This window comes from Lonchura striata, chromosome 1A, assembly GCF_050655825.1.
Source record: "Lonchura striata isolate lonStrDom1 chromosome 1A, ASM5065582v1, whole genome shotgun sequence".
NCBI classification, from domain to species: Eukaryota; Metazoa; Chordata; class Aves; order Passeriformes; family Estrildidae; genus Lonchura; species Lonchura striata.
In genome coordinates this window covers 13,208,120-13,232,723 of record NC_140741.1, presented here as the reverse complement: position 1 = coordinate 13,232,723, position 24,604 = coordinate 13,208,120, and the positions used below count along the sequence as shown (strand labels likewise).

The 24,604-nt window shown below is 39.8% G+C and overlaps 1 protein-coding gene and 1 long non-coding RNA gene across 3 annotated transcripts in view; one reads left to right on the top strand and one right to left on the bottom strand.

Moving 5' to 3' along the window:
- The window catches only part of RERG (RAS like estrogen regulated growth inhibitor), a 96,235-nt gene that overhangs the window by 14,334 nt on the left and 57,297 nt on the right, over positions 1–24,604 (bottom strand). For both annotated transcript variants that reach the window (XM_077783266.2, XM_021535173.3), the window contains exon 3: positions 3,954–4,010. In XM_077783266.2, coding sequence (XP_077639392.1) covers positions 3,954–4,010 — 57 coding nt within the window. The remainder of the gene's footprint in view (positions 1–3,953; positions 4,011–24,604) is intronic.
- On the top strand, positions 39–24,514 carry LOC146763383 (uncharacterized). The gene is made up of 4 exons (XR_014952249.1): positions 39–1,034; positions 1,888–1,954; positions 2,395–22,531; positions 23,609–24,514. It is a non-coding gene; the product is annotated as an uncharacterized LOC146763383 (long non-coding RNA).

The window sequence follows — 24,604 nt, the reverse complement described above, 5'->3', positions numbered from 1 at the left end:
TTTTTTTTTTTTTGTTTGTTTTTTTCTGTTTTTTTTTTTTTGTTTTTTTTTTTTTGTTTTTTTGTTTCCCCAAGTCTTGGATACCCCAGCTCTGTTTCTAGTAAAGCAACTTGTTCAAGTTTTGGTGGAACAACAAATGTGTTCTCAGAGAAATTCTGCAAAGTTATTTTTAAAAGCGGTCAGCCATAGCAATGATGAATTTTCTTCCTTCATCATTTGATCCAGGAGATTCTCCCTGCATGTCATGGCTTATAGAGGCAGAAATTTGCTGCAACCCATGAAGTTCTCTGCAGACTCTCTATCTGTCTACTGCTGTGATAGCTCTTTGGGCTTTCTCCTCCTTTTTTTGCCTCCCAGGAAAAAAATAGATTTCGCAGTTTCCTTGATTACTCTGATTCAGCATCTCCAATTCTAAAATAAATTAAATATCAAAGTGAACCACAATATGTCTCCCTCTTTGAGCTCAGGTGAAAGCACCATACATTCTGGGCACTGCCAGTAGCTCCTGGGGGGAATTGCTGAGATGCAGACTCAAAAATTGTTATTGCAATTTACTGGGGCTGGGGAGAGCAGCTATTCCCTGCTGAAATCCATGAAAATTATGGGGTCAAACCCTGGGGTCACTGAGGTCCATGACAGTCCTACATTCATGACAAGAGTGTGACTTCACTGCTGCCCTACCCAGGCCAAGCATTTTGAGGCCTTCCAACATCACTCTGAGCTTGCTTATATGTTTTTCAAGTTTTGTTCTACTTAAAAACATGTAAACTTTAATGAATTTTGGTGAAATCCATGTGGGAACCCAACCCCCTTTCTCAGTGCATATTTAACCAGCTAACGACTAGTTTAATGCTGAATCCTTCATGTATTTAATATTTTAGAAAACAACTGCATGTATGTATTTTTTAAAATGTACTATTCTAACCCATTTCTACACAGAGTTCTTTCATCTCATTCTGTTGAAAATGTGAGATAGCTGCAATTTACTGTAAATGAAGATGGATGTGGAAACCCATTCACATTAATAATGCCAGGTAGGAATTTACCTTGAGGAATTTAGCACCTTTTGGAAAAGCAAACAAAAACCTCATGCCAAGATAGTTACAATGAGTTGCCAGTTAAACAGAAATATTGGACAAGTCAAGGCTGATGGTTAACACTCCCCAGAAAATGACCTTTGCTGTGGTTGTTGCCCTTTGGCTGAAAACAGTTAAATAAAAAGCAGAGAGATGTACTTTTGTGAAGATGCAGCTGTCCTGCCAGTGTTTGCACAGATCCAACATCTGCACCAAAGTGGCAGAGCTGCAGAGCCCTGACTTCAGCAGCAGCTTCGTTTTCCAAAGCTTGCAAGGTTCAGTGATGCTCCTCCAGCCAGAAAATGTTATTTTGTGGTTGGCAATTTGGCTCCTGGTGGACCAGCATCCTATCCAGGTGCTGCTGAAAATATGACCTTTCATTTTATTCAGGTTAGAGTAGTAAGGAATATTTATAAGGTGTTTTTTCCCCTTCCAGTTAAAAGTTGGGTTTTTAAAATATGATGCTTAGTTTGGGTTAATGTTGAATTTCCATCAGGCCTTGAATAGCTTGGTGAAAGATTTCCTAAAAATAGGAATTATCTGGGGATTGCTTGCATCAGAGGGCTAATGGGTGGTTGAACACTTGACATACGAAATAAACTATAAATTTGATGTTTTTGTCTCAGCCCCAGTGATTTTTGGCAAAACCTCCCATTTCTTAGTAGCTGGATGATTTGCATCTGTTTTACTGCTGTCCTTTTAGAATAGCTTGACAAAGCTGCTTATTTCTCCCTGGTGGAGGAAATTATCCTCACTGACACAACTTTAATTTTTATACTGATTGAGCATATCGATATCCCTCTTTCCACAGCCCATGGCTGCTGAGAAGAAATGAATCTATTCTGCTGAAACTTCTCAGTGAATTCAGATGTTTACAAGTAAGTGGACACCAAATTGCTGCAGGATGACAATGCTAAAAAACAGAAATGCATTTTTTCAGGCACTGGTTCTCAAAGTTTTTCAAGGTGCAGTTTCTTTCTCATTGATCTCTGAAGGGCTAAATAGCAGTTGCAATTTCAAGATAATTTGTCATCTCTAACACTTCAGAACCTTTTTGAATCCCATTGTGATCTGCAGTTCGACAAAATAATACTTAACAAAACAATCTATTGGTGAGCAGCTTCCACCAGAGATTACTGTGATTAAGAAATAACTCCTTGTCAAGAGTTTATTAGTTTTTGAATTTCTCAACCCTTTTCCTTGGAGCAACCTAGAGAGCTGAGCATCACAATGACTATAATACATAATTTAAACTATTATTCTCTACACCGAATGAGGATGTAAAATTCAGTAAATCAGAAGAGATTTAATTTTTTAGTTTATTGAGATAAGACTGCTGCCTGCATGAAAGCTTTCCGTGCTGCAAAGAGAAGACAATTAGATTCCTGAGGAGCAAGGTAATTTGCAATTTTATTCATTTGTAAAACAGAAACAAATGTCAAGCCTTGTACAGCACAAAGGGCATGGGGCCCTCATAATGGGGCAAAAAATAATAAACCTTGTAGCTGGCTAATAAGTTCATTTGTGTGCTTAAACAAGGCAAAAGGGATGCTTTTGTATGCAATGGCCCTTAAGAAATTGATGAACTTGGACCACACTGATAGAGAAGGCTTTATACAATTCTTGTCAAGTTCTGAGAATGATGTACTAGTAATAGAAATGTGAAATACTAACACTAACAATATCAAAGGAACATTCTATTGAACATTCCACTGTGCAGCACAAGACAGGTGACACATAATTCACTGAAGACTACATTGATAGTAGCAGATAAAAGAATGTATTTGAGTTCAGTTGTGCTGAGATTTATTTTCCCAAGATGGGAGTTTTGATATCTGTTATCTCTCCATTTTGCCAAACAAAAATCCTGGATACTTGCTTTTTACTAAGGGCTGCCTGGGTTCTGTAATGGAATATATTAAACTTCATTTCTGCTGTGCAATTTTATGGCATTTTCTATTTCCTTAATGAAACCTTTTAAGGAAAGAACATTAATAAAGACATTGATATTTAACCGTATGATCTGGGTTGGAGCCTGCAAAGAAATGTTAGGAAGGAGAAAGGAACATATTGTTGGAGAAATGAGAATTTTCCAGCCCTTTACTTTACACGTGAATTACTTAGTCCAGAGGTATTGAAAGCATCTAAGAAGTGAATGTCTTGTCTAGGACTTCTTGGCCTGGATTTGCAGATCATTTAAATATATACTAACTTAAGAAATACTAAGAAAATTAACCTTGGCACAAATTTTAAGCGATGTCTCTAATTCAGAGTAATTGCTCAACAGGTTTTTTGAGCTATCTGAGACAGCTTCTTGAAAATGCCAGACCCAAAAAAGCTAAGTGGGAGCAGTGGAAGGGACATGCCCTTCAGAGGATTGATGACCCTATCTGGTCACTCAAAAAATAAGAGACAATATATGTTTGAAAATGAGGACCAAAAAATTACTTAAGTCTAGATAGGCTGACTGTAAAAACTGGTTTTTGGCCACAGATTTTTAAGATCTCTATCCCAGAATACAGGTCTGTATCCCAGTCCATCTTATTCTCAAGCAGAAGACATTGGGATTATTCAAAAGGAGAAGACTGATCTCACATGAAATTATTTGAAGAGTTTAATACTGAAGCAATTTACTTCAATGGCAGAATTCCCCTGGATTTATGAGTGGGCAGAAATGTGCCTTACACCAACTCAGCCTTTGGTGCTGCTGCTTCTCTATTCTGTCATCTTAGGTAACAATTTGTTCCAGCTTAAAATGACCATAGAGAAGCTTTTTTTTTGCAACAAATTTAGATGCTGACTGGAACTTTAGCTCTGTGATTTCCCCTGCTTCAGCCACGCCATGCCACACCATGCTTCCAGGACACAGCCACCTACCCAGCGTTGGGTCGTACTCCCAGATGAACCGCTTGGTCAGGAAGCGCACCACGAGAGCTGGGGGGACAAAGAGATTTCGGGTCAGAAGGACAAGACACCAACTCAACAGATTGTTTTAAAGCTTTCCCAGCAAAGTTTTCTGTGTGAGTGGACAGGTAGCAGCTCCCCTGAACTGTGAGCAGGAGTCAGGGTTGCTTATTGGGGCACTCTAGAACTTGTGTCTGTCTGTGGGCCACTTCACACTTTTGGATGGGGGCAACAGAACAAACCAAACAAAATCAAACAAACAAAAGCCACTACTTTGGATGCTTTAGGTATCCTATAACCAGTGGAAAGTGATTATAGGATACCTAAAGTGTTGGTGGTTTTGGAACCAGCTTTGACATTTCAAAATAAAGGGTGGATCAAGATAATTTTACTCTTGAAAAATTTCCTTTGGATTCTAATCCTTGTAAGGCAGAAATAATAGGCTAAATAGCTTCCTTCTCTGTTTTGGCATGCCTTCCTTGTAACAGTTTAATTTCCACATTTTGCCTACTTGAAAAAAACACATTAAATATTTCAAACCAATGGTCAACACATGCTATTAATCAATTTGCAGAAATAGAAAAAAAAGTTTAGATTTTGGAGCACTGGACAGGTAGCTTTTAATTTCAGCTTATAGGATAAGCTCTTGTTACTTATATTCTTGTATTTAAGTTTTTCTATTGCCCCAAACCCATTAAAACAACTTATATAGACTTTGATTATTCTTGAATTTAAAACCAAGCACTGCTTTGAATTTCTAGTGATGTAAATGAATAATTTATCACTGCAAATCATCCAAAATCCTTTCTGCAAAAGGAGCCAGAGATATCACTGCACAAGCTATGAGTGCAGCCATTATAGCTACAGGAAAACCTTTCCTTGTCATCAGACCCATATATGATGGGTTCTTCTTTTGGTTGCAGGTGGACAGTAAAACCGAGTTCTGATTATTTTTAAAACTGAAGTCAGGAGAAACCCTCCATCCCAGACTTCCATGCCCAACAGTAGGATAAAGCAAGAGTCTGCAGAATAAATCTAATGAATTAAGATTCCCTTAATCAGACAATCAAAATATTAATCAGAAGATTAACTATGCCTTATACTTGGAGGGGCAATAAGAAGCTGATCCTAAGGAAATGATATCACCATACAAGAAGCAATTTGTACCCGGTGTTATTTTAAGCTTCTATTTTCCTTAGGAAATCCTACTTTGATTTTTTGGCTTAGGCTTTGCTAATCCTTGTTCCTCAGAGTAGATGTGGCAATTCTTAGTCTAAGTAACTCTTCAAGTCATGGCCCTTAACCTGGATGCCATAACAAAACAAGATGACCTCTATGTAGCTGATTTCCCATCCATGGTGATGTTGCACCAGGACTTTTTTTCCTGCACCTTTTATCATAGCTGGAATAGTTCAAGCATCTTGTTTTGAAAGTTTGGTCATGATGCTTCTTTAATAGTAATAGATTCTCTCTTACTAGCTTCTTTGTCAAGGATAGATTTAAAAACAGATATAAAAAAAATAAACAGATTTAAAAATCAAACAGATGTAAAAAAATTATTCTTTGACAGCCATACTCTGGAGGAGAAGCAGTGATGTGTGGCAGAGCCTGAGCCTGTGCCTGGACCTGGAGAACCTACTGAAGAGAGAGAAAAGGCAGAAGAACCTGTCCAACTATTTTTATCTTTAGCATGGTCCCCCTATTTATGATGACCTTGTACTTGTAGATGGAAATCTTGCAGAGGAGAGTAGAAATGATGGAAGGGACTGGAAGTTTGTCAGTCATGACAGACAGATCATGGAGAGAGCTCTGAAGGGAAAGAGGGAGAAGAGCTGATTTTGGAGGTGCCCAAATATAAAAGATTAGAAGGTGACAAGCCATAAGAAGTAGAAGTAGAACTGGGCTGGAGGTGCTGAGGTGAGCCTGGGAGGAGAAACCCAGGTTACATAAAAACCCAGGGTACATAACCCAGTTATGTACATGGGATGGAATGGTGCAGGGCTGCAGTGCTGCAGAAGAATTAGAGATCATAGGTGTAAGCTCTGCTGAGAAGGGGGAAGTTAGGCTGTATTTATCTCCAGAACATGCAGATACATAAATAATTACATGTTTAGGAGGGTGCAAAACTAAAGAAAGAAGGATGGGAGGTGCACAGACAGATGGCAATCAGTCTCTCTGCTAGCAGACCTCACAGGTGGGCACAGAAACCATAGTGAGCCACTTGCTAGGCACTGCTGCCAATAAAGTATTTTTATAAGTACTTTCCTTTTCTTTGGGTCCAGTGAAGGGAAGAAAATACCCCCTTATCACAACTCCTGTGAGTGGGGAACCACCATCTCCAGAACCAAATGCTCTGTGTCTGTTTTGGGGCACCTTGGGGCTCTGCAGGACTGCTGCTACTCCAAGGCTGGCTCTGCTCAGCCTCCATGCTTCTGACCTTCAAAATGCTGCTGCTCTCTTTCATGGCAGTGCTCAAACAGCACATCCTATAAAGCTTTTTACTTCCACACATTTTTATGAGGCTGAAGATTAGCAGCTAGCTGCATTTCACAGATGGGGAGCGTGAGAGGCTCTTGATCCAGAGCCTGTTCTGTTTACAAGTATTGCAGACTATGTTGGATGGGAAATGTCTTCACTTTTGCCTCATTGCTCAGCAGATGGGCCTCTGACATCCAGTGGGGTATTAAAACAATGTATGGGACTTTGCTGCATGATTTGACTGAAAATAGATGATGAAGGAAGAGCTGGGAAGGGCATCCAAGTGCTTGGGCTGTCAGTCTGGAGACCAGCTTGCTGGCTTGGTGCCTCCTGTCCCAGCAATGATCCTCTGGAGCAGGGGTATTGCTGTGGAGCCACGCTGTTTATGTTGAGCTCACTCACTGCCAGATTACATCACTTTGCTGTAAAATAACTCTGCCAGCAGAAGAATCAGGATTGAGGACTTTAGCAATTTTCTAGACTTAGAGCTGAAGCAGTCAAATTGCTGCTGCTGGCTTAAATGATGCTTTGGGTGAAATAATAAAATTCCCCCATGTCCTTAGTAATGATGCATAAAAGAGGAGCTGAGATGGGCATTACTTCCCTCTCACCTGAGCAAAGGTGTGTCAGTTTTACTTAGCCATGTTTAATGCTAATAATGAGCTAAAAATAACTCAAGAAAACCCATCTGGGTTTTGATTCAAAATAACAGAGACCTCTCGGTCTAAAACACATTATTTTCTGATTAAATTAAGTGACTAATTCCAATATTCATATTAAAATGGCCATTTCCAGTGCTCATCCTCAAATTCATTTTGAAGCAGCCAAGGTTCAGATTGATGCAGTAGTTAATAGGAGTGAATTTCATGGCTCTCCGCTGAGACTAGTCCAGGATCTTCCCTGAACACTTGCAGCTTGTGAAATACAAGAACTTGCAGGCTTGGAAGGAAAGAATCTCCCACAGGCTGCGCTGTGGATTCTCACCATTCGGAGACATGACCATCACCAAAGGGAATTGATGCAATGTCCCAGCAAAGGAAGAACAGACTCATGTCTCCTTCTGCCTTTCCTGACACCTTCACTTCCAAGTCAGCTGTTCTGTACAGGGTATAAATTAGGGTTGAGCTTGGCACAGGACTCTCATGTTTAAAACTTCTGCCTTAGAAGTTTTTCTTGGAGAAGAATCACGATTATCTGTCAAATACATCTGCAGTGCAACTTCACTGAAGACAATGAAGTTATATGAGGATTTAACATGGCATATAAACCAAGATTATCAACCACATAATTAATCAATTTCTTTCGAATTTGTACGGCTGAGTCCCTTGCTCAGCTTTAAAAATCCCATTCCCTATATTTTGGAACTTTTTTTGTGTGTGTGTGTGTGTGATATTTTGCATCTTGCTTTAGATCTTTGTTTGGATTTGGTAACATAAATGCTCTAGCTAAATTTACAATCTGTCTGAATACATATCTTTGTGGATTTGGTGTCGTTCCAGCTAATACAAGTGGAGTTTTTGGGGGAAGAAAAGAAGCAGGGTTTTATTTGAAAAACAACCCCCTTCAAAAAAAGTTGGAGTTCAAAGTTATTCTAAGAAAAATAACAGTTTTCCACAGTGAAATAACTGTATGATGACTCTTTTATGCCATGAGAATTTTTAGCTATAAAAATGGTCTGAAAGTAGACCCATTATTTAAGGTATCAACAAGTCCATTCCTGGTACCATGATGATGTGTCATCAATAAACCACACTTGGCAGGGGACACCAGAGTGGTTAAAACCAAAGGTTACAATGATCAAAAGGCACTTTCAGAAATGAAGTATTGCACTACTTCTTGAAATATATATTTTCGTTAGAGAGTTCATCCCCCATTCACCTTCTCAGAGGCCCTTTATGTATTGGAATTTCAGCCCCCCTGGCAGATGGGGTGAGTTCCAGCCTGCAGGAGGGCAGTGCTGCTGGATTCTGGCACATGATGTTCTGCCTCCTTAAAGAGCTCTGTATCCACCTTCAGGAAATAATGGTTCATTTTAAGGGCAAAACCATGAGAATTTAACTTGCTTCAGGATGTGCAAGTCATCTAGGGCTGTCTGTGTGTGGGGGAAAGGGTGAAGTTATAATGCAGAGTCATTTTCTGATCCAGCAGGGATGTAAACATGCACCCATTGCCTTGTTCTGCATCTCTGGGCCTGAGTTTGACCCAGTTCTGAGGGGATTTCTGGCAATTCCTTAATGTGGGGATGTGAGAGCTGGGTTAGACATCAACAGCAGAACTTCTCCGCCTCCCCTCTTGGTTTGCACACCATGGTCACTTCTGATGTTGGGACCTGCTGCAGTAAATTAGACTTTCCTCCAGTAAATCTCATGGAGCAAAGCAAGATCAGTGAGTAAAATAAGGGTGAAATCAATGAAGCATAAAAATATTTTGTTTTACACTGCCTTGCTCAAACTCTGCATGTTTTAGGCATTTTTAAGCACTGTCTTAAGCAGTGAGCTGTTCAGAAAAATTCCTATTCATGATCATTTTTCTTTAACAGCACAGAAAGGTCCTCCACTGACTGCTAGTGTAAGTTAAAAAGTATGTCTATTTTAATATATAAAGATCAATTAAATATAAATACAAAATGTATATATTATTATATGCATCACATAGCAATTTATATGCAACAGTGTGTCTGTATATACAGGTGTATATATACAGTGCTATAGCAAATACAGACCAGGATTGAACAGCTGTGTGATGAAATGTGTTGCTTTTGCCTTTCAGTAGGTTTCACTGTGTAATGCAAGTCTTTTTCTTCAGTGGTGATGGTGGGGGCTTCAGTTCTGTGGATCAAATCTAAGCACCAAGAATGGTTCAAATGACTTTTTGTTCTGGTGTAATATAAAAGGACTGGAATACCTGTCTCAAATATCTCAATTCCCACTGCAGGATCATGGTTGAAACCACCATTCCACATTCAAGCATTTCAAAACCACTAATAAGCTTTCAAATGTACAATATTCAGTGCTGTGTATTGGATTTATCTTCAAAGTGAATAATATTTTTCATGCAGAATGTGAATGCAGTAGAACTCCAAAGGCTATTTCAGATAATAATTCAGCAGGTTGTCCAGTTAGATGTCAATAACTGACCTTCTTTTCACAATTTGTTTGGAAAGAGTATCCTACTGTGGAAGAGACAAAGAGCTCTGCTTTTTTGCAGTCTCCATCAGGTTGTTCACATTCCAGCCTGACTAAAGTAAGTGTATTTCATGCCACTGTCATTTTTCAATTTCTGCTACAAGGTTTTGGGGAGTATTTCTTTTGTTGGTGGCAATTTCCATCTATCTCAGATGTAATTGCATTTTGCTTCTCTGGGAAATATGTGATTTTAGGAACTTCTGAGTGGAAAGAGCCTAGGAAAAAATAACCTGTTTCAAGGCGTTCATCTGAAATTCTGGAAGTCCACGCACAGTGTATTTACATACTCAGCTGTCTTAATGGGAGACTGGACTTCTTTGTATGCTCCTTTGGATAGTTGACTCTGATTTTCCTTATTGATTAGTGGTCTTTCATCCCATCCTCACTGAACAGGAGGATCTTTTTTGTAATGTTCTCCCCACTGCTTTTAGTGCTCAAGGCATTTTTTTACAAAGGTTGCTGCATATGGAACTCAAGCAGGAGGCTTAATTTATATTATGTTACCCTGTTCCATAACATACAACTTCAGTATAAGGTTGTTTATTCCACAGGTGAAAGATCAGACTGGTGTATCTAATGGTTTTTGATCATTTTAGGGTAATATCCACACCTGTGTAATTTCTCTCTCCTGACTTCATTGTCTAACTTGTTCTGTCACCCCATTTGTGAAACCTAAACTTTCTGGTGTGCTATTATAGCACATATGTGCTGGAACCATGGCTTCTGAGAATTTCAGTGCTGACAAGCACTGACCCCCAAGAGAACACTGCATTTGACCTGAGGCTGTGGAGAAAGCTTCCAAAATTGAATGATAAAACTAAGATTAGAAGTGTATAGTTTGAATAGAAGTGTGTAATATTCCATAGTAGAAAACTTAGAGTTTAAAGTTTTAAAATATAGTAATATATATAAAACAAGATAAAAAGTTTAAGACAGAAGCTAATCCTTCTTCTTCATAATTTTATGTACTATTTTGTAATTTGATAAAAAATCCACATTATGAATCACAAGTAGTTAGTTATTAAGTTAAAAGTAAAAATAATTTAAGTGTAATTTCTTAATTAGACAATTTACCTTTAAAAAGCCTTATAAAAACACAAGTCCATTTTTAAATTTGTTAAAGTACTGTAAACCTTACACTTTAAAAAAAAACTATAATAGAGATAAAAACTAATAAACATCTGAATCCAAACAAGAAATACCACCTCACACATTTAATCCCAACCCTAACAAAAAACAAAGTTAAAGCTCAACACGTGGCTTTCCAGAGCACGGTTAGTGGCAACACCTCCAGTTTTTTTTGTTTCTGAGACAAGAGTATATTTTTGATGGTGTTGTAGGGAAAATCTTAGGGGTGAAATCACATTAAAATAATTTTTAGGCTTTTCTGGATAACTGACAAAGGTAAGGTTTGGATCTCTGTGCTCTTCTGAAAAACACTGGGCAGAGGAAAGCAGAACAGCGTTCTCAATAATGAACTTTTAACCCAACCCCCTATCTCAAGATGAAAGTTAAAAAAGTTAGATATATCTGAGAGGAAAAAAGAAAAGAAAGAAGAGGTAGAAAACATTTTTCTTTAAGAATCCAGCACTTCAATAAGACAATGGCAAGATGTCAAAATTTTCAGTGGCTGTAAATTTTTTGTATTTTTCTTTCCTTATATTTCTTCCAGTGTTGAATTTAGAAAACATCCGGCTCTCTTTCTTTGGTCAAATTAGTTTGTCATCTTTAAGAAGGAAAAAGAAAGAAAGGAGACACAGGAGGGAATTCTATAATGCTTTCAATGGCAGGATGATCTGGTTATTGTCAAAGAATTTTTGCATGAATGAATTTTTGTTGGTGAATGTATTTTGAACAGAAAGACCATATTTTGCAAGGAAGTTAGGTTTTTTGGATTTTCAAAGGAAATTACTCAACACCTCACAGTTTGTCTTCAAAGAACTTGCAATTTAGGAGCTGCATCTTTAACACAAACAAACACAGCTTTACTAGCCCCTGATTATTCTTTTATTCACTGCTGTTTTGTATCCCACTGGAGAAATCTGGGGCATTAATTGGATCCTTTTATCCAGGTGTCAGTGTTACAGGGGGGAGGCAAGGACACACTTTGCTGTAGCCTGCACCAGCTCCTTGGCTTCAGCTGGTTCCTGTATGCCAAAAGGGTTCAAAATTGATCTTACTCTGTCAGAGCTGAGCCTGAAACAAGGTGTAGCCAACATGAATTGACGCTCCTGAAGGAAAAAGTAATTTTAGATATTTTGGAGATGCCTCAGACTGCTCCCAGGATGTTGTGGAGCCGCCGCCTCATCCCCTGCAGTGCAAAGGGAGGAGCACACCCTGAGCACCAGGAAGAGTGCCCATAAACACATGGCCAGTGCTGAGGTGGAGATTTTTGTTTTTGTTGTGATTTTTTGGTATTGGTGGTGATATAGCTGCTGGGTTTCGGTTGGTTTGATTTTTTTTTTGGTTGTTTGTTTTGTTTTGGGTTTGCTTTTTTTTAAAGTGAGTTTTGTGGGGTTTTTTTTTGTTGTTTTGTTTTTGGTTTGGTTTGGTTTTGTTTTTTGGTTGTTGGGTTTTGTTTGTTTGTTTGTTTGTTTTTCTTTAGGTCTGATCCCTACTCTCTTCCCTCTCCCATGCTCAGAAGCCAAGAGATGAGTAGGAAGAACTGGAAGAAAGGGGATAAGTGAAGTTGCCTTCTTAGTGCACACATCTGGGAAGGTTGCAGACCACTTTCCCAGAGAGTAGAAGAGGGGGCACGGTCTCATGTACGAAAGAGATGAAGAAATTTTTCCAACAGTTTAAAGATAATTTTTTTGTGAGACCTGGCCAGAAATCCCAGCCCTGCCCAAGGGGAAGGCTGTTCCTAAAGAACTCAAGGAACCAATCTGTCTCTTGTTGTAGTTAGGACTTGATAGTTCTGAGAGTTGGTGTTTCAACATCTTCCTTTCTGCTGCTCTGGCCAGGAGCAAAAGACATTTTGTTTGACGTGGTATGTTCTGGTAAAGACAAAGTCATTCTGGAAAGGCACAACTTACTATGTGCAGCTCAGAGTAAGTAAAAATGCTTTAAAAATACAGTTTTATCAGGCTCTAGTGAGTCAGTTTGAATGGGAGGGCAGTTGGCATACTGAGTGAGTAAAGCCACTGGCATTAATGTTGGATCAGTGCCTGTACTTGTAATCTTCACAACACAAAAAGTACTTTTGTCAGAGTGCCTTGTTCTGCTACTGTTTCACTAAGTCTGTATGGATCAGCACAAATGGTGAGTAGAAATGTCATATAGAGACACAGGGTTCTGTATTTTATGTTGGTAGACAGCACTAGATGTTTCTGTGTGGTCAGAAACACAGACTAGCTGTCACCCTATTCTCCTCGGCCTGACTATAATAATTTTCTTGTATTATTTTCAGTTATATCAGTATACAAGATTGAATGAGATTACAGCTTGCATCAAATTAAAAACAAGTTTTGTTTTTGATCTGGCTTTTCCTGTGATAAACTTCATTTTTTTTTTGCATGCACACCTTGGCTTTCTGGGTTTGGCTCCATGGAAATTTCAGACAACCTGGAAAAGCTTTGCATTGTGATTCCAATCCAGCTAGAGCAGGACATTCAGGAAGATCTTGAAAGATCATATGTCCTGTGTCATTTCCATCTTTCTGTGACAGTGGAGCTTAAGTGAACACCAGAAGTTTGTAGCAGCCCTATTGATTGGTGACTGATGATTGAATCAGTTGATGGATGCATGCCTGGAAGGTGCCTGTGTCCCAGGAAGATGAGGAATTAAGGCAACAAAATACATTGAAAACTGACTCATGGATTTTTAATGATCCTCTTTTTTATTTTTTTTTTAATGAGTCTGCTGACATAAGCCTTGATAAATGTTACATCTTTTTAACACAGGGCACAACACAATATTTAGGGGGACCCATCTTTTTCAAAATCAGCTATTATTCTCAAATTTTAACTATGCCTTTTTTTTTACCTGCTCTCCTTTTCTCTGTGTTGTAAAGACACCTGCTCCTGTTATTTGCTAGCCACCTGGAATCTTGAACTTTTGTTTGTACCAGCAATTTAATTTTTTTAAGAGCAAACAGCTTTGCCATTATACCTGGAGAATTAAGAGACACAGCAGGATAAGCAGAGAAGCTCTTTAAGAGGTATTTCCACAGTAGGGTTTGCAGTGCTGCAGGATGATAAAAGAGAATGATAGAAACACTTTGATCAACAACTGAAGTGAAATTGAAGGCAAACACTGAGGACCACATCTTTCTCACGATAAAAATAAATGTGTTACAAAGTGTAGAAATTATTGGCTGAAGACTAAAGCTCAGTCTGAACAAAGGTTTCCTAAGTGCTGTAGAGATTATGGTTCCTGGAGGCAGAAAAGTGACCCCGGGGGAGATGGAATTGGTAGCACCTAATGGTATCTCAGAGTATCACCCCAGCATCACTTTTCTTTTGTGGAGCAGGTTGGAGGAACAGGTGTGGGTGGAGAGCAACTCATCCTAAATCACCATTGAGCAAAGCCTGTTTATGTCTGAAGCCTAACTGGTGATCTGCCAGGGCTCACAGCACTGCTCATCCCATACAACCTCTGTCAGGAGGAAGATAATTAATCCCAGATCCTGGAAGCGGTGATTTCCTACAAGATCATTTATAATGGGCAAAGATAAATACTGCTAAGTGGTCCAGTCAGTGCACTACAGAGTGCTGTGCTTGGTTCCCAGTGTAGTGACAGCACTAAATGAATTTAAATTAATTCATTGTTTTGATAAACAACTATCTCCTATCTCTGGCTGCAACTATGGTTTTATGAGCACCCATTTGGTGTCTATAATAATGTAGGGATTATTATTAGCCTTCTGCTTGGAATCTGGACACACAATCCTGGGAACTGTTCAGAGTAAACTTTAAAATTATGTGTGGGTGTGTGACAGGGGGAAAGCATGATCTAAATTTAAATGGTAAATTTATGCTTCCAATCTCAATGCTTAAGGGTATTCAGCTAATAAACATTGTGTGGCTTCAAACAAAATAAAAGCCACAGTAGTAGATAATGGGTGCTGTAAAACCTCTGACTTATCTCAAGTCTGAAACTTGGAGGATTAACATAACTTAGTTTATGATGCTCATCACAGCTGCCAGGAGACCTGGCCCTGCCTCCCCAGAGTGCTCTTCTGGTCTCAGCTGAGTAATTAGCTGTACTTAGTTAAAAGTCTGCATTAAGAGGGAACTTTTCTACATTTCTCCATGCTGAATAATGAGTTAAACCCCAAAAATCTGAGGTGATATATGTGTGAGAGTCTCTTGGCCATAGAAATTACACAGATAAGAAATATAACAACCCATATATTCAGGGTTCTTTCAGCCATTATCTCATGCAGTGGTTTATCCACTTTGAAGTGACCTTAGTGATAGGATTTTCTTCATTCCTTTTACATGAGGCTGAAAACAGCAAGTTCCTGTTTGTTCCAGGGGGACTTTAAAGATCCCACAGCAGTTTTGCAAGGGGATCTTTCCCTTCAAGGGTCCTCCCCTCCATCCTGAAGCTTGGTAGATACACACCACCAGAGTGGATAGCAGTGTCAGGGGCTCAAAGATCATTCAGCTCAAAGGAAGTTTGCAATTATGATGATATTAGCTTTTATTATTTTCTCAGGCCAGCAAGATAAACCTCTCATGGCAATGTTTTCCTTCTAATGCTTTGTTTTAAGAACACTTCCTCAGTTTCACCCAGTGCTCGTTTCAGAGTGAGCAGAGAGCACATAAACAATTCCACTCTGTCTGGAATAGTATACATTTCTTTCTCCTGTTACTGCCCTGCAGAGTGCCCAGAGTGGCTGCAGCAATCTGCCTTTACTTAGCTGCTCACAATGACATCGCAGGAGACATGAAGAAACACAGCCCCGGGACTCCACAATTTAACAAGTAAAAAAACCTCCAATTGCTCACAATGAAAGCTGATGCAGTGACTAGGGAACCAGTCCAAGAGGATGGTTTACATTCCTTGCTTCATTGTGCTTTACATTTTGCTTTGCTAACCTTTTCAGCACTATTTGTGTGCCTAGCAGAACAGGGAGGTAGCCAGCATGATGCCCACTAGTACTTCAATGGTGTTGAGCTGTAATCCCATCCATTCCTGCCACCAAGTCTCTTGTCACTCCCCACTCTGTAGCTTTCCAAGTGCACCCATCCAGCCATACTGATTCACTTGTGTGTGGGGATGAACTCTATCTGGAATTAATTAAATTCTCCTGATTCAAAAGATTCTCTTTCCCCAAAACTGGTTTGTTGTGGGTTTTTGTTTGCTTGGTTCTTAATGTGTTTGTTTGTTTTCATTGGTTTTGTTGTTGTTTGGTTTGTTGTTCCTACACCTGGAGATTTCTCTTACACTAGGGCATTTCTAGAAAATTTTTTGCAGACTGTCTTTCAGTCTCCAAGCAGCTGTTGAAAATTTTGGTCTTTAGTTTCCCTAGCCATTCCTCAGTTTCATCTGGAGCTTGTGTGTAATGCTATTGCTGTTGGTATAAACGGATTATCACTGCAGATAGACTGATGCTGACAAAGCAGAAGTGTTTTAGAAATATAAATATCACTTGGATGCTGCAACAATGCTTTCACAAATGTACCTTTAGAAGTTGTTTAGAGACTGCAAGAATAGTCTATAACTCTTGCTTCTCTACTGCTTTTAAAAGAGGAAGCAAATTTAGATGGCATTTTAAACTTTCCTGATGCATCCTGGTACAGCCTCCCCAGGAGATAAAGATGAGCATTGTGGTCTCACAAATGACTCTGCTGTGGGTGGGATGAACCCTTTAGCTCCAGCTGAGCTCAACCAAAGCTGAAAGCTTGGCTGACCTTTTTTACAGGAGCAATGGCTATTTTTTAAACTAGTCTTAAATCCCTTCTTTACTGTTTTGGTTTCGTATAGAGGAAGAGACATGGTCTTTAAACCTACTCACAAGTACTGTCCTGCCCTGGAGGCTTTATCTTTAGATGGAAGAGCACCTGGAGGGCTGAGGCACCACCTGCTCATCCAGATGTGATGGAGCCCTAGGGGGGGACAGTAAAACCCAGCACTGCTCTGCTCCTCTCTGTCTGCCCCACCTGCTGTCCTGGAGCATGAGCAGTGAAGGCAGCAACTCCTGCTCTCACCATTGCCATCAGGATCAGAGCTCAAGCAGGAATTTTGTTATTCCACCCCATTCTCTGAATTCCCTTCCCTGCCATTCTTCAGGGTTTAGCCCAAGAGTAGTGGCAAAAAGAGCTGAATAATTCACTGCTCTAAAGCCATGAGCATGGGCTGGCCAGAAAAGAGGCAAACAATGTACTGCCATTTTAAGCAGATAAAGTGCAGCATATAAAGATATGTCAGGCATTACTTGGGCAGATAAGACCAGGACGAGCAAAGAAGCAGCAGGCCCAGTGCAAACTAGGATCAGATAAACCACTGAGACAGAGAGCTGCGTGCTCGAAGAAAAGAAAAATATTCATGGAAATCAAGCTGACAATGAAAGGGAAGAAAACTCACATGCCACTGAAACTATTCCTAGTGAAACAGCATCAGGAGGCTATTTTGGATTGGGCTGTTAAATTGTTCAGCAGCTGGGAAGTGCCCTGCCATTGCTCAATGAAGCTGGGTATATTTCTGGCACGACTTTTGTGCTGAATTCTTCTTTTCTTCAATGCACCCTGAGGCACAACCTACTGGAGTCATCAAAATTTTTCTTTGTGTAGGTTGAAGGTTCAGCCCCAGGGAGTTGTTTAGATGCAGAGAGAAGTGATCTTCTCAAATTGATATGGGCAGCAGACCCAACCATACAAGAAAGAAGTTAAGACTGAAATGCCCATGCTTTCAATAGCTAAAAACAAGGAGGCTTAGCTTAAGTTCCTGAATTGTAGAGTGGGGTGTCCTAAAGAGAGAGCTTCTCATCTCTCCTAAGTCTTCTGTGTGAGGGTTCTTGCAAATATTTCACTGATTTTTCAAGTTCTTCCTAAGCTGTTCATGGCTTGGAAAAGCTTGTCTGTGCCTGGAAAATCATCTTGCATGTAAACTAAAGTACAACTGCTATATGTCAACAGCTCTTGTGTGGATAGGCTGCCTCCTGGTCTTTCTCCTGTGAAACCTGGCTAAACTACAACACTTCAAAAATCATTGGGAAAAGGACTGCTAGGCCAAGTTTTCACTTCTTGGATGGAGAACTCCTCAAAAACGTTTTCCCCCTAATTTTAATTACTGTCCTGTATATCTGACCCTTCCACAAGTGTCTGGATGGTGCTGCTGGGGAGCATCCCAGCCACTCCCCAGAAACTGCTGAAGGGTTCAGGCACTTGCTGTGGATCCTGCTGGCACTCTCTTAGAAGCAGACACTTCACAAGTGTCCACTTTTAGTCCAAGGCATCACTCCAAATGCTTACCTGTGGCATTCTCACTAAGCCAAAACCCTCATTTATTCATTCCTGCAGATCTTCAAGCTAATTACTAAAGAAAGCACACGGCCTAACAGATGAATACAACATCATCCCACAGACACCCATAGCCACACAGCTAAGGAAACATGGACAATTACTGCTGGCTACGAGTATATTCAGCTGTTTTTTGCCCCACCAGACTGAAGCTCTCTTGCCACAGGCCATGACCTGAGTGTCTTATGAATGGCAGATGGCTGTGCTGTAAGCCACTACAGGCAATTAATGAATTAATCCACAGTGGTGGCACTCAGGAATCTGTGCCAAATGGGCCACGCTAAAAAACACTGGTTTAGTGAAATCACAGCCTGGGGAGAAGGGGTTAGGCAGGGTAGTTGAAATTCTATAAGGGAAGTAGAAAAAGTGTGTAAAGAAAAACGAGTTTTGTTACCATTATATTGCCCTTGCCAGTAGGGATTTCATTGGAACTTTTTCATTAAAATGTTGCCATTTTAGGCTATTTCCCTCTCAGTGAGCTCTCCCATTTTGTGAAAGAAAACCTGAAATACTTCAAATTTAGGTAAAATTTCATGGCAAGCTTCCCCTTTATTCTGTCTGATCTATATTTCTTCTGCCCTTTTCAGAAGGACCTTCTTTTTCCACTCGATAAGAAATTATGAAAACTTCTCTGCTAACTAAGGTTTGAGCTAGTTCCTAGCAACTATGTTCTCATACCCTTTCTTTCCTCTTACTCATCCAAACAGTGTTGGCCATATTTCCCACAGGTCTTTAGATTTCTGTATCTGAGTCTTGATTCTCCAGCAGAGTCAAATCAGCTGTGATCCACCCACACAAGAGCACAAGGCTAAGACTTATGTCAAATTAAATTTACTTTCATTCCATTTGAAAAGATTAGGCAGTAGATAAACTTCCTTATGTTTTTCTCCAGTAAGACTTGAATTGATGTGATTATGGGGGTTTTTCTCCCTCATTTGGTCAGTAAAGTACCATAAAAAGAATAGAAGTAACTGGTCACTCCATAGGCTTGGTGCAGGGCTGTGCAAATCATGGGCCTTTTCTACCTACCCCTGGCAAAATGATCTTTCCACTGCTCTGTAAGGCCATAAAGTGTATTTGTCACCAAAAGCCCAATCTGAGCAAATTCCTACAATATCTTTTGGTCTATGGTTGTCAAAATTTTGGATGACGCCAACCTAAAAGATTAGGAAATCATTAAAAGGCATTTGAAAGATTTCCCCAATACTTCAGTGAGGTTAGGTTTTATTCAAAGGCCCAATTCCAACAATAGCCTCAGTTGAAAATTCTCATTTATCATAAGCATAAATATATTGAAGATTTTCAGATGCAAATAGGGACCTAATCAGATTTTCCTGAAGCAACAATTTTCCTGGCACTTTTTTGCAGCTCTAGAAACATGCACTTAGTAACAATTTTGGCCCTCAATCTCTGTTTATAACTTTAACTCTGTCATTTTTATTATTTCCAAGAAGAGGTACAGCCCCTACTAGCTTTGCAAGTTCTGCTTCATCTGTGCCAGTTTAGATGTTCATTGTAGATTTTATATCAATATATGTAATTATTCCTACAGCTTCCACTTAAAGTAATTAGAAGTTTTATGCATAAATATGAAAGTAGATGAACAAGAGTATATTATATGAGACAGAAAAGCAGATGTGCAAACCACAGAATTAAATCAGGAGCAAGTACCACAGTGTTTAGAGGTTTTTGTTTCCTCAGAGGTAATAATGCTAACAATGTTTTTCTACAAGTGAAAGAAGTATATTTTTCAGCTGCAAATTCTACTGGCAGTACCCCCCCAAAAAAAAGACAAGTAAGAGAGTCACTCCATAGCCTTAGCTGGGAAATCATTATGAAGTTTTAAATTATTTTGAACAAGGTTCTTCAGTCAAAATGAATTGGCTCCCAAGCTTTGCACCCATTTTATTTAGCAGACATGAAACATATATTTGGGCCGCCTGCACAATCAAGTAAATGCAAGAAAACTGGGAATTTTAGGCTGCTAGGGATCTATGTTAGGGATCTATTTGCTATTTTGGCCTCACAAGGGAAATTTTTCCAAGACTTTTTTGCCTAGTTGATAGATTAGGTTCCTGCATTGGATTATAATCTGTATTAATAAAAATCTATCCCACCTCTGTCCCTGGAGCAGAGTTGCAAAGAGCTCATGCCCACATTTAAGAGTATATTTAACTTTCAATAACGTGAAGGATATTGGGGTTCCTTGAGAATGCAAAAGGGTCCTTTTGGCATACTGTAGGAAGCTTAGGGGCAGCCCAAGGCTCTCTGTGAGTAAATGTGGAGCCTGTGGTTCTTTCACAGGTAGCTGTTCAGAAAACTTTGCTTCTCTGAGTAAGAGGTGAGAGAAATGAGGGGCCAAAAGAATCGGCAACTACCAGCTTTGACTTGCATTCGTACTGCAGAGTGAATAGTTTACCAGCCTAAATAAAAGCCAAATTTAGGCCTGCCCTATTTGACACAAGTAAAAAGTAGTTAATTTTAAGTCTGAGCTTTTTCATTTGATAACAGAAAAGGCCTGCGTGGAACCAGAGGCAATTTGCTGTGAGCAGGAGAGAGAGAAAGAAGCAAGAAATGTCAGTAGAAGCCCAGTGGAAAGGACAACAAACACTGACATGCACAAAGCAGCCAGTCCACAACTCCAACCATCTGACACACCAGAAAAAGCAAACACTCCAACAGAATTGCAAGGTTCACTTTTTTGCAGGGTTCCTATTTTGCTGTTTGATTCCATATGTAAAGTAGAGAGGACAGGGAGAGAAATAAGTGACCATTTAACTCTGACCAGAGGCTCCTGAGCTATGGGAAAGAAGCAGTGTCAGGCTTGAGCCACTGACTCCTCTCATCTTCAGGGGCTCCATGGCATGCAGGGCTGTTTCTGACATGCAGAAATTTCTGAAAGCAGAGCAGCGAGTCTCACACAGCTAGAGAAGGCAATCCCCTCACCACACTGCCTTCTCTTCCATTCTGCAAGTGCTTTAATGCATTAATTTTGATAAGGTCAGTTAGGACAGAGGCCTTCAGACCAGAGCATTGGCAGGGATGGATGCCCATTTGTTTGGACACCTTCCCTTCCTTGTGCCAGCTGTATGAGAAAGTGCTGCCATCAAACCCCCAGGAAGGGCTGTGACACATAACTGGACAAAGCCCAGGGATTCTGTCATGTCTTGCACTGTCTCTCTGCTTTGCACTCAATCATAGCAGCCTGCTGAGCAGATCTGCTGCCGTTTAATTAGAGTGTCTGGGTGCCCCTCCTGTCCTCCTGTAATGACATTAGTCAGGAGTGAACTGTCTGCTTCCTGCCTCTCCTGGACGAGCTGAGCTGCTGGCCCAGAGCTGCCCAGATTGCTTAATTGCAGTGCTGACTTTTAAAGGTCACCTCTTACAGAATCTAATAACCCTTGGGAGGTTTCCAGTAGGAGGTAGAGGGCAAAGAAGAACCTGGATTCCTCCCATGAGCTGTGGGACACAGCAAGCACCCTGCAGGGGAGCAGCTGGACAGTCCAGCCACCAGGGCCATGCCACATGCTGAAGGGCATCTCCAAGGGCAGCAGCTTCTCCTCGGATTCAGAGCACCAGCTTTTGGGGCTGTGCACCTCAGGAGAGAGGACAGAGTAAGGGAGATGTGGTAAAAGTAGAGGAAGTGGTAAAAACAAATTACTCAGCTGCTTTGTCCTTTTATAAGGTACCTCATCATGCCCTAGAAATTCTCCATCCTTGGAGTATCCTAATAGGAAAGCTGAATGGTTGCTTGAGCAATATCTGTTGGGTAGAAGAACTCAGAAACCTGAAAACTGGCTAGGGAGCAATACAAATATTTCAGTAAAGGATGGATGTGCTCAGTCTCATGCATGCTGTAACTGTCCCAGGAAAGCAGGTCTGCTGCTGGGGATACCTGACTACAATCTACAGTTTGCATGGTTTGTTCATCAAAGATAAAAACCTCGATATTTGAAAAGCAGATTCTCCTCTGTTTTACCCTCCTTCACAGGAGTGAGGCCAGCAATGGGCACTGTAATACGCTCTCTCTTGGTAATTGCTAGTAATAATAAGCTGAGAACAATTGTTGCCCTTTTTTCACTCTCTGAGTTCCCTGGCAATAGGAAAGGAGATCCTCACCTGGGGCACTCCTTCTTTCCTCAAACAGATCCTTTTTATGCAAGCACCTGAATGAAACAGCTGTGAGCCCTAAAAACCTCCCCCACCTCCCCCCAATAGTTTCAAATTCAGCCTGCTTTGAGCCAGCTGCTCTCCACTGGAAGAGCCACAGCAAAGGGGAAGTTTTGGGAGACATCAAAGAGGAGCTTTGGCTCTGCTGCTTTCAGAGGAGGAGTAGTCAATATATTTAACTGCAGCTGGGACTTCCACTTCTCTTCTTGGCAGACAGTCTTGTTTAAAATATTTCATTATCAATTCTCAAGTGAGTTTATACAAGATGAGTATTTTTTTTTTGTTTGTTTGTTTGGTTTTTTTTGCATCTTTCTCTGGTTGACAGTTTTCTAACATTGTTTAGCAAGGAAGAGTTTGAACAATTGTTTTTATCTTTTCCTTGATTTTCTTCATCCTTTTCCATCCCTTCTTATTGAATCTTTGAGGGCTTTTTCCTTTGAATTTTGGCTTGGTTTTGCATGTGCTTAATTTAAACTGATCTGCATGCAGATGATCAACTGGAAATGCAGTTTGGGTAAGATGTTTACAAACTGATATTAAATCACTCTGCTTGTTTCCACAAAACAGTAATTGAAGAAACACGGGTTATTAGTTTACTTACATATTTGCTTTGCATTCTTTCACTTGGTTTCCACAAACAACACATGGATGTTTGTTCTATAGTTAATAGCATTTAGAATAGTTTAAAGTAAGTAAATAAATAAATAAAATTCTTGGTATGTTCCCTTTATAAAAAGAGGGTTTTGTAAGAGTAAGGCTTAGAGAGTAGCTTTAGTTTTTTTAATATTGCTGTTTTTCTGATTATTCATAGCCTTTATTTTTTCTGTTACATATTCACACACTGAACCCATCTTTTTTTTCTTGTTTATTGTCCACTTTCTTCCATTATAACGATTTTGCCTACAGCAAGCCATGAGATTAATAAAATAAAGCCCTGCATAAATGCACTTATTTTAAGTACTGAAACATCATGTATGGTTCATATTTTTGTTACTTTCTTTCTATATCAATGTAAACTTCCATTCACAAAAACCCAAGTGCAGGCTGCTTGGTTTTACAATAATGTTGCAGCTTTTTGATTTGATTGAGTTTCTTACCTAGGGTCTGTATGCTATGACCTTGGTTTCATATAAGCTAAATTTTGGGTTCCTAAACCCTGCAAGACCTCCCAAAATATTTTGCCAGTTTATTGCTGATAAGCCATTGATCTTTCCTGCTTTCCAGTTAATTGCATGTAGCTTTTATCCATGTGATGTTTTCAGCTATACAAGCAAGCTGATATAAGTATTTGGTATGAGCTGTTAGATAATTTTGTTTGCACCCACAGTTCTGCAAGATGATTTATTAACTAGAAGACTATATTCCACCATTTTATCGTCAACATGGGTTATATGGACGTGACATTATTTGCTGAAAGCCACCCTGCAGAGGTGACATAAAAAAAAATCCCCAGTTCTGAACTTATCAGGTAATGCTACTTTGTGACATTTTACTGCGTAGGCTCATTTTTTTAGTAAAGTTAAGATTTATTGCCTGCATTTTTTTTTATAAAATATGAAGGATATTGCATTCACTAATTATAGAAAAAGAGCATTCAGAGTTACTTTGAATGCCATTCTGGTTTCATTCAAACCAATCTATTTGTTTCTGTTACTTGAAGCCTCTCTTCAAGCCGAAATTGCTCAGCACTCCTTTTCAAGTTGGAAAGTTCCACTCCCTTACTTTTTCCTTAATTCTTTCACATGCTTCTTTGAATGAGATCAGGAGAAAAATCCTGAACTTTCCTGACAGCAGGTTCCCTTAGGATTGTGGTATTCCTTGTGCAAGCAGAGATGAGTTGCAGAAAGCCCCCAGATGTTCCTGCAGAGGCAGCCCCAGCCCTGAGTGGAGTACAACGTACAGGCTCAGGAGGAGCAGCTGCACTGTGTAAGAACTCTAATCTGACAAGCAGGGCTTCAAAGCAAGAATTGATTAGATTAAATGTTCTTTCAATTTGCCATCAGATCACTCTTTTTCAGCAATAGCATTCACTCAAAGCAACAAGCAGTGCAAGGTGCATGACAGCGAGGGAATGCCAAAAACTCAGAAGGCAGGTGGGGTAAAAATAGTAGGCTCATAATAGTGTGCCTGCAGTGATGTGTCTAGATGTTGCAAGAATCTTTTTCTATACTTGTACCTCACCTTAACATCTACTAATTGTGTATTTCTGATATATGATTGGAGATATATATATATATATATATATATATTTAGCAAAATTGGATTCAGGTGCATGGTTCATATCTGTGCATAATGGGTAACACAGAAAAAGGGACCATCTACA